The sequence below is a fragment of the Gossypium hirsutum genome, chromosome D12 (genome assembly GCF_007990345.1).
Source record: "Gossypium hirsutum isolate 1008001.06 chromosome D12, Gossypium_hirsutum_v2.1, whole genome shotgun sequence".
In the NCBI taxonomy this organism is placed as follows: Eukaryota; Viridiplantae; Streptophyta; class Magnoliopsida; order Malvales; family Malvaceae; genus Gossypium; species Gossypium hirsutum.
Window position 1 is genome coordinate 43,103,122 of NC_053448.1, and position 13,823 is coordinate 43,116,944.

The 13,823-nt window shown below is 34.7% G+C and overlaps 1 protein-coding gene across 2 annotated transcripts; it reads right to left on the bottom strand.

Annotated features, from left to right (window-relative positions):
- Positions 1-4,759: 4,759 nt before the first annotated feature.
- On the bottom strand, positions 4,760-8,736 carry LOC107911158 (E3 ubiquitin-protein ligase ZNF598). 2 transcript variants are annotated; one of them, XM_016839052.2, is made up of 8 exons: positions 8,578-8,736; positions 8,220-8,438; positions 7,742-8,044; positions 7,381-7,589; positions 7,260-7,308; positions 7,084-7,173; positions 6,902-6,964; positions 4,760-6,782 (listed from the first exon to the last, which is right to left on the bottom strand). In XM_016839052.2, the coding sequence occupies exons 2-8, from the start codon at positions 8,385-8,387 to the stop codon at positions 5,094-5,096; spliced, it is 2,571 nt and encodes an 856-aa protein (XP_016694541.2). In that variant the 5' UTR covers positions 8,388-8,438; positions 8,578-8,736; the 3' UTR covers positions 4,760-5,093. The 2 variants fall into 2 exon arrangements, with proteins under 2 accessions (XP_016694541.2, XP_016694535.2); XM_016839046.2 differs by having other exon boundaries at positions 8,220-8,441.
- Between the last annotated feature and the right edge of the window lie 5,087 nt (positions 8,737-13,823).

The window sequence follows — 13,823 nt, forward strand, 5'->3', positions numbered from 1 at the left end:
TTACAAAAGTAAAAGGCTTGAAATATAACCGTATATGTATATATATATAAATTTAAAAAAAAATGAAAAAAACATAGGTATATAGTATATAGGTAGACATGAAATGCAAAATATATTATGTGAAAATTATACGTATAATAATATTAAAATGATAACAATAATAAATAATAACTAATACTATAATGCAATAATAAAAAAAAACCCCTCAAATCACAGATTGAGGACTAAAATAAAGAAAAATGGAATTTAAAGGTCGAATTAAAAAAGCGAGAAAGGATCAATCTGAAATGCGCGTCACAACTGGAGGACCCAAAAGAAAATATGCCCATTCGGATCCAACGGCACCGTTTCAATGAAATCTGCGAACCTGGTCCATGGACCGAATTGAAACAGTCGCGAAATCTGGTGGCAAAATTGAAAAAAGCATGAAGTACTTCATTAAAATCAAAATAAAATAGGAAGGACTAATTGCGTAAATACCCCATTCGACCAGAACGCGCGGATCCTCCCCTCCGGGTCGGGTCACCGCGCGGGTCTGGCCATCAAAACGGCGCCGTTTCAATTCAATTATAAAACCAACATTTTTAAAAAAAAATTACATTTCCTGCTTTGCTTTAAACAAAAAAACTCTTAAAACCCTAGCCTCATCTGCTAGGGTTTCGTTCCATCTTGGCGTCGCCGCCGTTCAACCTATGCCTACGGCCTCCGTCGATGGAGAAGACGCCAGCTCGTCGACTCCGACGACCAGGTAAGTTTCTTCCTCCTTTCTTTTTATTTTCAATGAAAAATAAAATAATAAAAAAGGCTAAAATAAAAAAAAGAAAAAAATAAAACGAAACTCAAAATACTGAAAAAATGAAAAAACACCTTTTGTATTCGGAAAAGAAAATTTGTTTGTTGATATTGAATCCTTTTTTATTGATCCTCTCAAAAATCCCCCTTTACACTGAATTCTCCTCGGTTTTTATAACCGAAAACAAAGAAAAATAAACAAAAAATCCTGCAAAATACAAAAAACATCCCTATTCTGTGCTATTGTTGCGTTGAATCCGTTTTCCTTGCAGGTATGGTAGTTGTAGAGGTGCGATTTACGCGGAGAAAGACTCGGGCTGCTGCGGTAGAGGCGCCTGCGGCGCCAGCTTGCTGCGGCGCTAAGTTGCCCTAGGGTTTCTGATTTGACTGGAAATTGGTTAAGGTTTGGGCTTGTTGGGCTGACATTATTTTGGGCCTGTAATTAATTAATTTTTGGGCCACTGTATTGGGTCTTTTATTTTTGTTTGTTTCTGTTTTCTCTTTAGCGGGCTGGGAAAAAATTGGGCCCTACAGCTGCCCCTCTTTGCTCGTTGTCGTGTAACGAAAACAGAGCAAAGACTATAAGCCCAATTGTGCCCAGTCTTACTGAGCCTCGACTTCTTCAATGCTTCTCTACTTCAAATAGCCTCGTTCCTTCCTGCTACATCTTCCAAGATATAGGAACTGGTGCTTCAATCTACTCCACTGCAATGCTAGGGAGATAGGATTCGTACGTTGTAGTTCTTCAAGAGAACAAAATTCGCTATTTTTAATCTGCTCCACTGCAACTTCAGGGAGATAAGATTTATAGCTTCAACTTATTCTGCTACAACTTTTAGATAAATCTGACGCGATCTGCTCTACTGCAATTTTAGAGAGATGAGATCTGTGATTTCAATCCACTCCATTGCAACTTCAAGGAGATAAGATTGGTTACTTCTGTCTGCTCCACTATAACTTTAGGGAGATAAGACTTGTATCTTCGATCTACTTCACCACCAGTATGGGAAGACAAGATCTGCTTTCTTCGATCTACTTCACCACCAGTATGGAAATATAAGATCTGTATATTCGATCCACTTCGCTACCGATATAGGAAGGCAGGACATGTTATCTTTGATCTACTTCACGCCAATACATGAAGACAAGATCTATTTCCTTCGATCGATTCCACTGTCGACCAGGGAGATAGAATTACTGGCTTCAATATACTCCACTGCAACCTCAGGGAGGTAAAATCTACCATCTTTGATCTGCTCCACTACTACTTAGGGAGATAAGATCTGTAATCTTCAATCTATTCCGCTGCTGCCCAGGGAAGTAAAATTACTGGCTTCAATGTACTCCACTGTAACCACAGGGAGGTAAAATCCTCCATCTTTGATCTGCTCCACTACTGCTTAGGGAGACAAGATCTGAAATCTTCAATCTATTCCGCTGCTATCCAAGGAAGTAGAATTACCGGCTTCAATGTACTCCACTGTAACTACAGGAAGGTAAAATCCGCCATCTTTGATCTGCTCCACTATTGCTTAAGGAGACAAGATCTGAAATCTTCAATCTATTCCACTGCTGCCCAGGGAAGTAGAATTACTGGCTTCAATGTACTCCACTATAACCACAGCGCGGGTCTGGCCATCAAAACGGCGCCGTTTCAATTCAATTATAAAACCAACATTTTTAAAAAAAAAATTCCATTTCCTGCTTTGCTTTAAACAAAAAAACTCTTAAAACCCTAGCCTCCTCTGCTAGGGTTTCGTTCCATCTTGGCGCTGCCGCCGTTCAACCTATGCCTACGGCCTCCGTCGACGGAGAAGACGCCGGCCCGTCGACTCCGACGACCAGGTAAGTTTCTTCCTCCTTTCTTTTTTATTTTCAATGAAAAATAAAATAATAAAAAAGGCTAAAAGAAAAAAAAAGAAAAAAATAAAACGAAACTCAAAATACTGAGAAAATGAAAAAACATCTTTTGTATTCGGAAAAGAAAATTTGTTTGTTGATATTGAATCCTTTTTTATTGATCCTCTCAAAAATCCCCCCTTTACACTGAATTCTCCTCGGTTTTTATAACCGAAAACAAAGAAAAATAAACAAAAAATCCCGCAAAATACAAAAAACATCCCTATTCTCTGCTATTGTTGCGTTGAATCCGTTTTCCTTGCAGGTATGGCGGTCGTAAAGGTGCGATTTACACGGAGAAGGACTCGGGCTGCTGCGGCGCCAGCTTGCTGCAGCGCTAAGTTGCCCTAAGGTTTCTGATTTGACTGGAAATTGGTTAAGGTTTGGGCTTGTTGGGCTGACATTATTTTGGGCCTGTAATTAATTAATTTTTGGGCCACTGTATTGGGTCTTTTATTTTTGTTTGTTTCTGTTTTCTCTTTAGCGGGCTGAGCAAAAATTGGGCCCTACAGTCCTCAAAATGGTTTTTGCATGCAAAACAAAATGGAAGCAAATGTTACTCATTGGTTGTCTAATGTTTAACTAATACTAAGCGAATTACGTGGTCGGATCATAATATGAAAAGACAGCTTATATTAATAGATGAACCTAAACATGTCCTTAGTCTAATCGGAAATGAGTAAACCAATTAAAATACTAATATGTTGTCTATCAAGTCCAATTGGGGAGATGTCTTGTCTTGGGCATCAAAGCAGATGACTCCTAGAAGATAGAGATATAGATGTGATTGACTAAATTGATAGGACATCGGACAGGACCAAGCAGAATAGATCATCAATTCGTTTATGGATTTATTCACTTATGACATTCATAGTGTGGCATATGTAAGTCCTGAGTGGATGGCGGACTATGTATGCGTTACTCATGCACTTTGATGTAAGTAAAAGTCTGAGTTCGAATAGATAAGGAACCGAAAGCTGGTGCATTGAGTGTACGACGTCTACAGTACGTAGCATCATTCACAATAGTGGTATTCATATCTCGAGACATGGGTAAATGATATCCTCTCATTGGAATTACATGGTTGATAAAAAATAAACATGGTTATGGGACGTTTGTCTTTGTGATGAATGACTTAATTACTATTAGATAGTAATTGACTTTTCATGAAGGAAAATTGAATGGTTACTATGAGATAAAATAGAATCATATTGGGAGAATTGATATTATCCCAAAAATATTAAGGATATCCTATGAGGGTAACACACTTATGACAAGGTCATTGGACGATCAATGAAAAGAAGAATTATATTTTTCATCCTTCCAATTTTCTTTCTATTCTACCAAGCAAAGTCCAAATGTTTTTTAATATTTCCTCAATTTTTGCCACTTTGTGAAATAAAATAAAATTTAAATACAACTGAAATTAAAGGGTCTTTTTAAAATCGCAAGAGTAAACTTGGATTTCTTAAAAATTTTAAAGTCATTTCAAGTTAAGGTTATTTCGGTATATGCTATTTTCAATTTGAGACTCAAAATTTTCGAATTATGGATTAAGGCCATTTTGTGTTTTAGTTAGTTTAGGTGTAAATCATTTCATGTTACCTTTTCAAATTATTTCAAGTTTAAGCGATTTTGAGTTTAAGATTCAAGTTGGTCAATTCGAGTTTAGATTTAATAAATTTGAGTAGTTAACTTTTACTTTCAAATCAAAACAAGTTTAATTTAGTTTAAATTGAGACCAATAGAATGAATTTTCAAGTTTGAATCCAACAAATACAAACTATTAACTGTTTTATATTCAAAATATGGATCATATCGAAATCAAATTTCCAAGTTTTCATCTATAAGCTTTGTGAATCACTATATAAAATGTTAAGGTTCAGCCTGGTATTTTGTTGTAGCAATAGCATTAGTCAACCATCATTCATGATGTTAAAACTTCATGTTCGATCCAACAAACCTAACTTAAATTATTTTCTTTTGAAAATCCAAATAAGAGCAAAAAAAAAAAGGATTACTTGCAAGGCAGGGAAACAAAGCAAAAGAGAAGTATGAAGGCATTGTATGAAGACAAATCAAGAACCTTTATAAGTATCAAAAACAAACCAAAAGTCTTCAACTTTGTAATTTTCTTATACTCGGTGAAAATGCATGCTAACTTTGTAACAAACACGTCCAGAATCCAAAAGATCATTCATGATTACCATGTTGGGCAAAATGTATTAGTGGCTAACCCAAAAAAAAACCCCAGGCCATTAATAGAATCTTCTCCATCTATTGACAGCTTTTCGAGCTCATAGCAAAACTCGATCACTTTTTGACGGCACTATTAAGATAATTTCTAAACAAGAAATGTTGTCAAACACCATTTCTCCAGTAAGAGTTTGGCTGATTGCCTGTTATAAAAAGAGCTTTTTACTTCCTCCCTTCTTCCATACCCCCCGTACAGGCAGTGCTCCAGTTGAGTTTTGGCTACTATCAAACTTGTTATCTAATGGTTCAGGTTCAGGGTCTGGCTCAGAATTTTTGAGATCCAGTAGTGATGCCATTGAACCATCACCAAGCCGAACTCGGTGGAACTTTGAGGTTTTTTTTCGCTGCTTGCTACCACCACCCCCATCCCCTGATCCAGCTTTCACTGGTAAGGACTCATTTTGGCACCCAATTCTTATTGATGGCTGATTGCTTGAATTGAGTTGCACCAGCTGCTCCTCCACCATCACCTTTGCTTTACCTTTGGAACGACGGTAACCATCCTTTGATAGCACTTCCATAATTTCTTCAGTAGGCTTATAACTTGACTGCAATTGGCGGACAGTGCTGAGAATACTATCGGCCAGAACATCCTTTGAATTACTGCCAGCAGTATCAACAGATTTCCCTTTTCCTTTCCCTTTCTTAGAGGCATCCTTCTCCTTCCACAACACACTGCCCTGGGCCCCACCACCATTCTCTTGCAGACCATTGCTTTGTAAACTAGCATTGTAGGTGTCAATTAGCTCTTTCTGCTTCTGAACATCAGGCAAGAGTCTAGCCAGCTCAAGAACTAGATGTGACAAGCCATGCTGATGTACATAATCCAAATATCTATCTGTGCCTATTAAGCCCTGACGATACTGTCCAGATACTTCTTTAAAAGCAGTATATTTTTCTTCATCATAATCAAGAGCAGCTCGCATCTTTTCCACCAAAGATTTGTTGGCCGTACGAACATCTTCCACATTTGTCAGCACCTGGCTGCTTGAGGATTGCTTGTGCCTTTGTGCAGCAGAAACAGGAGGAAAATCAGAAGCAGATGGTTCTGAGTATCCCCCATCACTGAGATTTGGAGCTGATGAAGAATGGCTAATCCTACTTGTGCTGCCTGAGCTTGTTCGAGAACCAGATGACATCAATATATCTGCTGTTGTGGGTCGAGCCTGAGCCTGAGCCTGAGCCTGAGCCTGAGCCTGAGCCTGAGCCTGAGCCTGAGCCTGAGCCTGAGCCTGAGCCTGAGTCGAGCTTGCATAGCCCAACTGTGCAACCCTGTTACCATTACCACTACCATTACCAAGCGATGTTACAGCTGCAACATTTGCTACTGGTCTAACCTGACTTGAAATACTTGATGCTTGCCCAGTCCTAAGACTTGTTGCTGGCCAAGCTTGAGCTGAACTCAAAGCATTTTTATTCCCATTCTTCTGTCTCCGTAGATAAGCTGCCATGGTGTTATTCGGTAAACCTGAGCTATGTTGGGACTTCTGTTGACAGGTGCTGGGAGCCACAGGGAGAGGAGGAAAAGAAGATTCTTGCAAAGGTCCACCCCTTGAACCTGTCCCCAAAGCTTGAAGATATCTAGAAGATGATTCGGCATCTGTTGTAGATAATGACTCAAAAGGCTGAACAAGCGGATCGATATCATTTGTGTCTCTATGATTAGAGACTGCCTGTGCTGTAGATGATGCTGGAGGATCACTGGCCATTCCCAAACTTGCCTCAATGGCCATTGAAAGTTGATAGTCATTATCAGAAGCCTCGCGCCGAAATGTTCGTCCCCTTCCACGGCGATTTTCTTCATTACTTCGACGATACCGAAAGCTTGTTGGAATCTAGAAAAAGTACAATTATATTAACAAAACAAGTAACCAACTTATCTACAAATGTGCACATATCAGAGAGTGAATTGGGGAAAACTGATGTGAATATTATTTAGACGGATGATACATACTTGTAAAGCAGCACTACGTTGTGCTCGAGACATGCGACCTCCATGTTCAATGGTATTATGTCTCTGAAAGGATAAAAATGAAAAACATATCAGCTTTAATTGAGAAAAAATATTCTGAGCTACCCTAAGGACATACTCAATCAATAGGAAAAAATAACAAATTTAATATAACAAGATAGCACCTTTAGTTCAGCTTCAGACTGGAAGACGATGAACTTTTTGGCAAGGCAAGCCTCATCCTCACATAGGTAATGATCTCGGCGAAAATGAATCTGCAGCACACAATTTTAAATTCCATTTAACTTTACAAGGAGAAAAAGGAAAAAGAAAAGAAAAAGAAATTTATAAGTCATCTTGCCTCAAGGTCATCATAATTCTTGTAATATTCATATTGTCCTGGATGCTGCCTGCATTGCAAATTAACAATTAACATGCAAACAAATAAGTTCTAAAATCAATGCCAGAAATAGCATCAGTACCTTTGGCATATATGACATGTATAGTGCTCCGTGGACATGTGTGAATATAATTCATTATCCCCATAAAATGGGGTCTTGCAGAATTCACACATAGGATGCCCCATGAAGCCACCTCTCTCACTCTCAGTTCCGTCCACCTCAGAGTCACCTGTGTTTATATGTTGATGTAACTGTGCTCTAGTATATAGCTTTTGTTCACAAATAAACACCTACATCACCCAAAGGAAACCAACCAACAAAGATAATCAATACATAAAACTTTTCACAGCGTTCTCTAATGGACAAACAATCGAATCATTAAAAAGGAACAATGCTACACCATAGTCATATTTTCATTAGAAATATGACAGATTAACCTTACCTTTCGACCCTCCAAACACAGGCTGCACATAACCAATCTATGTTTATGAAACAAATGACCTTTCAGCTGTTCAATGTTCCTAAACTTCCCTCGCCGCTTCGCCCCATCATTGGACTGCTCATCCATCTTGTCACATACACTGCACGAAAGCCTGCACATTGCCTTGATCATCCTGTAGTGATCAACATCATCGAAAAAGGCCTGTGTATCCTCATGGTACCAATAAGAACCCACCCGTCCTTCTCTTACATCAGATGGCAATACAGAGAAGTCATTTATCATCCTCGTATAATCCCCTAAAGCCTGAAACAAACCAGAACCAAAAAGACTCGTTACAAAGACTCGAACTTGGCTTACTAATTATCATCCGCTAGTAAATATTCGAAGGAATTATCTAATTACTAAATCATTAAAAATCCAAATGCTAATTCAAAATTAAAATTAAAATTGGCGACCAAAACAAGAGCGAAGCTCTAACCTTAGTGACGAAGATGACGTTGGATTCAGTTTTACAGATGCAGCAGCGTCGATCGTTGCAGATGAATCGGAGACGAGAGACGCACGTGGAGCAGACGTCCCGATGACCACAGGCGCCATAGGAAACCCATTCCAAATTGTCAGCACAAACCGCACAGCTGTCGTCCATTCCCGTTTCTTGGAAACCCTAATTGCTCTACCGATCGATCGAAAATTGATGCTGCTGAAAAAAAAACCAAAAAACGAAGAAAGATCTAGGGTTTACTTCCGCAGATAAAGAATTAACTCAAAATTATAGCCAATAATAATGTATTATTAGATCAAATTTAATAGTTTCCTTGAGGGAATTAGTTTATTACATGAGATTTGGATGGCAGCCGGCGGCGGCGCAAGGATTTGGGGAAGTTTACCCACCGAAGGTGAGCAATGAATGGCGATAATCAAATTCTTTGGGAATTGGGGGAGAAATATTGATCGATGAATTTTCTTTTCTTTTTTCTTAAATTTTTAATATCTTTGTTCCGGAAACGAGGAGCGCTATATTTTATACATAAATATTTTTATATTTTAAAAAAATAAAACAAGTAAGGATTCTAAGAAAGCAATTTTGATTCGAAAATTTTAATAAAAATTTTAAATTTTGAATTAAAAAGTTTGGGTTAATTGAGTTATTCAAAAATCCGAATAAGAAAATGTAAAATTAAGTTATTTTGATAAATGTTTACCTTTTTTAAAATTAAAAGTCAAAACTATTAAGTTAAAATGTAAAACTACGTCGTTTTGATAAATGTTTACTTATTAAGTTAAAAGGCAAAACTATTATGTTGTTTATGTAGCTAAATAATTTTATACTTCGTCTACTAGTTAAATAACCGGTCCATGTAAACGTAATATTGAGTATAAATAATAGGATTTATTAACTCAACTAGATTCAATCGAATATTCACCCTTAAAGGAATCTATTTAATTGTGTTAAAGCTATTTTCTTTTAGGGTAAACTTCTTCTAATATCACTAAACTATTAATAAGTTTATACTTTGGTCACTCAACTTCAAAAAGTTACAAAATGGTCAATGAACTATTCAAAATTTTTCATTTAATTCACTTGGTTATTAAAATTGTTGTTGTATGGCATTCTTCATTCTCACCGCTTGCACCAATAAAAGCTTTTCTTCTCATTTTCTTCTACAGTTCAGTTTTCATTTTATAATCGTTAGATCAGCTTGGATCTAAAATATGTTTTCCTACTTGTCGGTGGGTATTGATGTACCATATGAATCTCGAATTGTCACTTGAAGCTAACTAGCTAGATTTTTAAAGAAAAAACTTAATAGCCAAATGACTTAAATAAAAACTTTCAAATAATTCAGTAACTAAATGAAAACTTTCAAATAATTTAATGACAATTTTGTAACTTTTTGAAGTTGGGCAACAAAATGTAAACTTACTAATAGTTTAGTGACTTGGGTGTAATTTATCCTTTCTTTTAATATTAAAAAATATTTTCAATTTTGTTTGTAACAAAAATAAAAGGTTAAAATATCCTTGAAGTCCTTAAACTCTTTGTGTATTTAGAATTTAGTCCTCTTACCGTTTTTAAAGGAATTTGTCAATTTACTTTTCAAATTTCAACATGCAGGTGTTATTGTGAACATCTTTAAAATTCTTTTGTTAGATTCAAGTCCACAATAATGTTGTTTTTTGGTTACATAGCTATCAAGTGAGTATTCTTTTTATTTCAAAATATTACACCGATAATTTTAACAAATTGAACCAGATTTTTGAAATGTAAAAAGTAGGGAGACTAAATTCCAAATGTATAAAGAGTACAATTAATCAAAATATATTTTAACCAAAATAAAATTATACTATTACTGATACATGAATTTTGATTTAGTATAATTATGCCCATAAAACTTTGATTGTGGTTCAAATATTTATATATGAAACCTTCATTTTTATTCAAGTATATATATTTTAAAAATAAATACATCAATTTATTTTTTATATTAGTTAGATATAATTATTTGCGTTTGTAATATGATACTATATTAATAATTGTGTTAATAATTTATGAGAATTTGATCAAATCAAAATTTATGTATAAAATTGCACATTAAGTCAAAGTCCATGTATAATTTTGAGATTTATCCCATAAAATATCATGCATTGTTCCAACCCGGTTCCAAACATGGGCTTTAAGTTTTGCTAAAACCTGTGCATATTTGTAGATGGTCGACTCAAACCAATTTAAACTAGCTTGTATTAATTTTTATAGGTAAAAATAAATTTATTTTATTTTATATTTATATATACCTTTTATTGCAATTACATCAATTTTATTTTAATAAAATTTTTAAAAATAAACAACTTAATATATGTTTTAATATTTATATTATAGTATATTTAATTTTTCATATGATATAATATATTTATAAATTTGAAAATAGGTTAAGTTCGGACTTTGAAAATTGGAGCCCGAGCTCAGCCCGTATTTTAAACAAGATTTTTTTTGCCTAAATTATTTTTTTAAAACCTTCTAAATTTTAAATCAACTTTCGAGTTTGAGCAAGAAACTTGACCCTTAAAACATATTTATTTTAAACTAACTATAGAATCGTTAAAGTCTTAAATTAAAGGATATTATATATGTACACTCAAATCTATTTATTTCGAATTATTACGTGAATAAAACTCCAAGAAGATAACAAGACCTGTTACAAGGTAAATGGAAAAGACAATTGTGACAAACATTAGAAATATATAAATTAAACCTAACGACGAAGGGGATGTAGCTCAAATGGTAGAGCACTCGCTTTGCATGCGAGAGGCACGAGCTTCGATCCCCCGCATCTCCACAATTGTTTTCTTTTTTCATCTCATGAGGGGTCATTTACGAAAATACCCTTCAGGTGCTCGGCTCAAAAGATTTGAGAAACTTGTTTCATGGCCCATCCTATCATCTCTAAAGCTGGGCTTAACATATCAAAGAGTTGGTACATGGAAGCTACGTTATTAAGCTACTCAAGGTGTATCATAAAGCTTGTTTGAGTTTAATCAAAAAATACCATTCTAAAGATTTGGAACCTAAAAATTACCTAAAACATGAAAAATAACAGAAAAATAAGAGAAAATGATATCAAAGTAAATGTGTCTGTAACATCCCGATTTTGGGCTTAGTCGGAATAGTGGTTTCGAGACCACAAATCCTATTAGGAAAAATTTATTTTTACTATATTTTTATGGCCTAAAATTTTACGGAATGATTTTGTGAAAATTTCGTTCAAAAATTTCGACGTTTGGGCACTCAATTTAGACAAAAAAACTAAATTGTAAAAAGTGCAAAAGTTGAGTTCTACATGTTAGAGGTGTCCAATTGTTATGAAATTTTAATTAGAAGTCTTTATATGGTAATTAGACCATTTGTTAAGTTATGGACAAAAATGGACATGAGATAAGTGAAACAGGAAATTTTTAAGTTAGGGGCATTTTGGTAATTTGGTAATTAAAATGAATTAAAAGGGAAAAATATGACAAATTGTGCTCATCTTCTTCATTTGGCCAAAATTAGCAAGGGGGGAAGCCATAGTTAGGGTTTTCAAGCTTCCAAGCTCCATAGTAAGTGATCCTAAGCCCCGTTTTTAATGTTCTTTACGTTTTTAAAGCCCCCCGTTAACTTGATTTAGATTATTCTACTAATAATTTAACCTAGGGTTCATATTTGGAAAAATACCCATAGGTGAAATGTGTTTATTTTGATGTTTTATGGTATAATATGAAGTTTTAAATTATGTTAAACAATTTGTGCTAAGCGATTTTAAGTGAAAACGAGTAAAACGACATAATCGGTAAAAATACCTAATGTTCATAAGTAAGTGTTAGAATGGGAATTTGATGTTACCATAGAAGGGAAAAATGTTCAGCATGTTATAAAACATAAGAATATGTGATGAAATTTAATTTCCGAGCTTTGGGGGCAAAAGTGTAAGTATGTAAAATTTTAGGGGCAAAATCATAATTTTTCCAAAGTTAGAGTCGAGGGTTTTTTTGATAAATGTGAGTATTAAATAAACTAAATTTGCTATTATAGATCAAGAATAACGAAATTCGGGATTAGACCGAGGAAAGAAAAAGGTTGAAGACTAAGTTGATAGATTTGGCCATATTTTGTGCCGAGATAAGTTTACGGTAACTAAATACAATATTTCAATAATTATTATTAATGCTGCTATTTTCCAGCAATTATGTATTTATTTTATGAAATTATTTAATATTGACTCAAGTATGAGATGATAGAGAATTAGTGTTAAAAAGTCCCGTTGAAACATTAGGATTATATTGGATACAATTGTCATGACATTTGGGTAAAGAGATCCCATGTAAGACCATGTCTGGGACATGGCGTTGACATCGAGATGAGAGGTCCCCCGTAAGACTATGTTTGGGACATGGCATGGGCACTGATATGAGAACTCCCATGTAAGACCATATTTGGGATATGGCATTAGCACTACAAGAAACATCCCATACAAGACCATGTATGGGACATGGCTTTGGCATGTTATTATCAGAAAAGAGACCCAAGTATCCTTATTATTCCAATGTGGCTCAACGGGGTTCAGGTAAAAGCATAAATAGCAAATTCAGCTGAGTTATAAGAGTTAAGAACATATTATGTTATCAATTGAGAACCAACATTTCAGCAAGAGAAGAGTAAGTTATAATAATGAGTTATCTAAGTAAACAAGTAAGTGAACGAATAGGAAAGTAAGTAAAGAGGAAATTAAAGATCATAACATTTGAGTATAATTATTTGTGTTAAATGTTGTTATTTATTTGCTTGTAAACTTACTAAGCTTTATGCCTACTTCTTTTATTTTCCTTCCTTTATAGTATTGCAAAGCTAATTCGGGGACCTTAAAGACGTCGGAGAGCGCTCACACTATCAACAACAACAACTCGGTATATTATGATGATCAATGTTTGAGCTATGACATGTATAGGGACTTAGTCATTTTGAATGTATGTCCTTATGATATTGCTAAAGAATGATGTGTAAATATGTGACAATGTTTAGCTATTAAAATGGCTAAGTAAGAATATGTTTGGTATTATGAATGCCTAGGTGATAGTTCATAACTAGAAATTATGAAAGAGTAAAAAATTTGCAATGAAACAGTTTTGGGACAGCAGTAGTGACGTGTCTTTAAAAAATCACCAAGGATAGTATAAAATGAATTAGAGAGTGACCGATATATAGAATTAAAGCTTATCAAGTCTATTTTCATATAAAAATAATGGTGTGGGTAAAAGAATTTTATATTATGAGATATTTGAATTTTAGTTAGACAGGGTCAGAATGGTTTTTAGAGTCCCCTGTTTTGATTTTAGAAAATCATTAAAAATTGTAAAAATAATAATTATGAGGTATAATTTATATGTCTAGATTCCTTAGTGAGTCTATTATCTATAGAAATAAGTGAAAACACCATATGAAAATCATACAATGAGAAAATTTATTTTTAGTGAATAAATGTCAGAACCATCAGGCAGTGAAACAATGGAGACTTTAATGAACAAACTGTACTAATTGGCTAAACCAAAA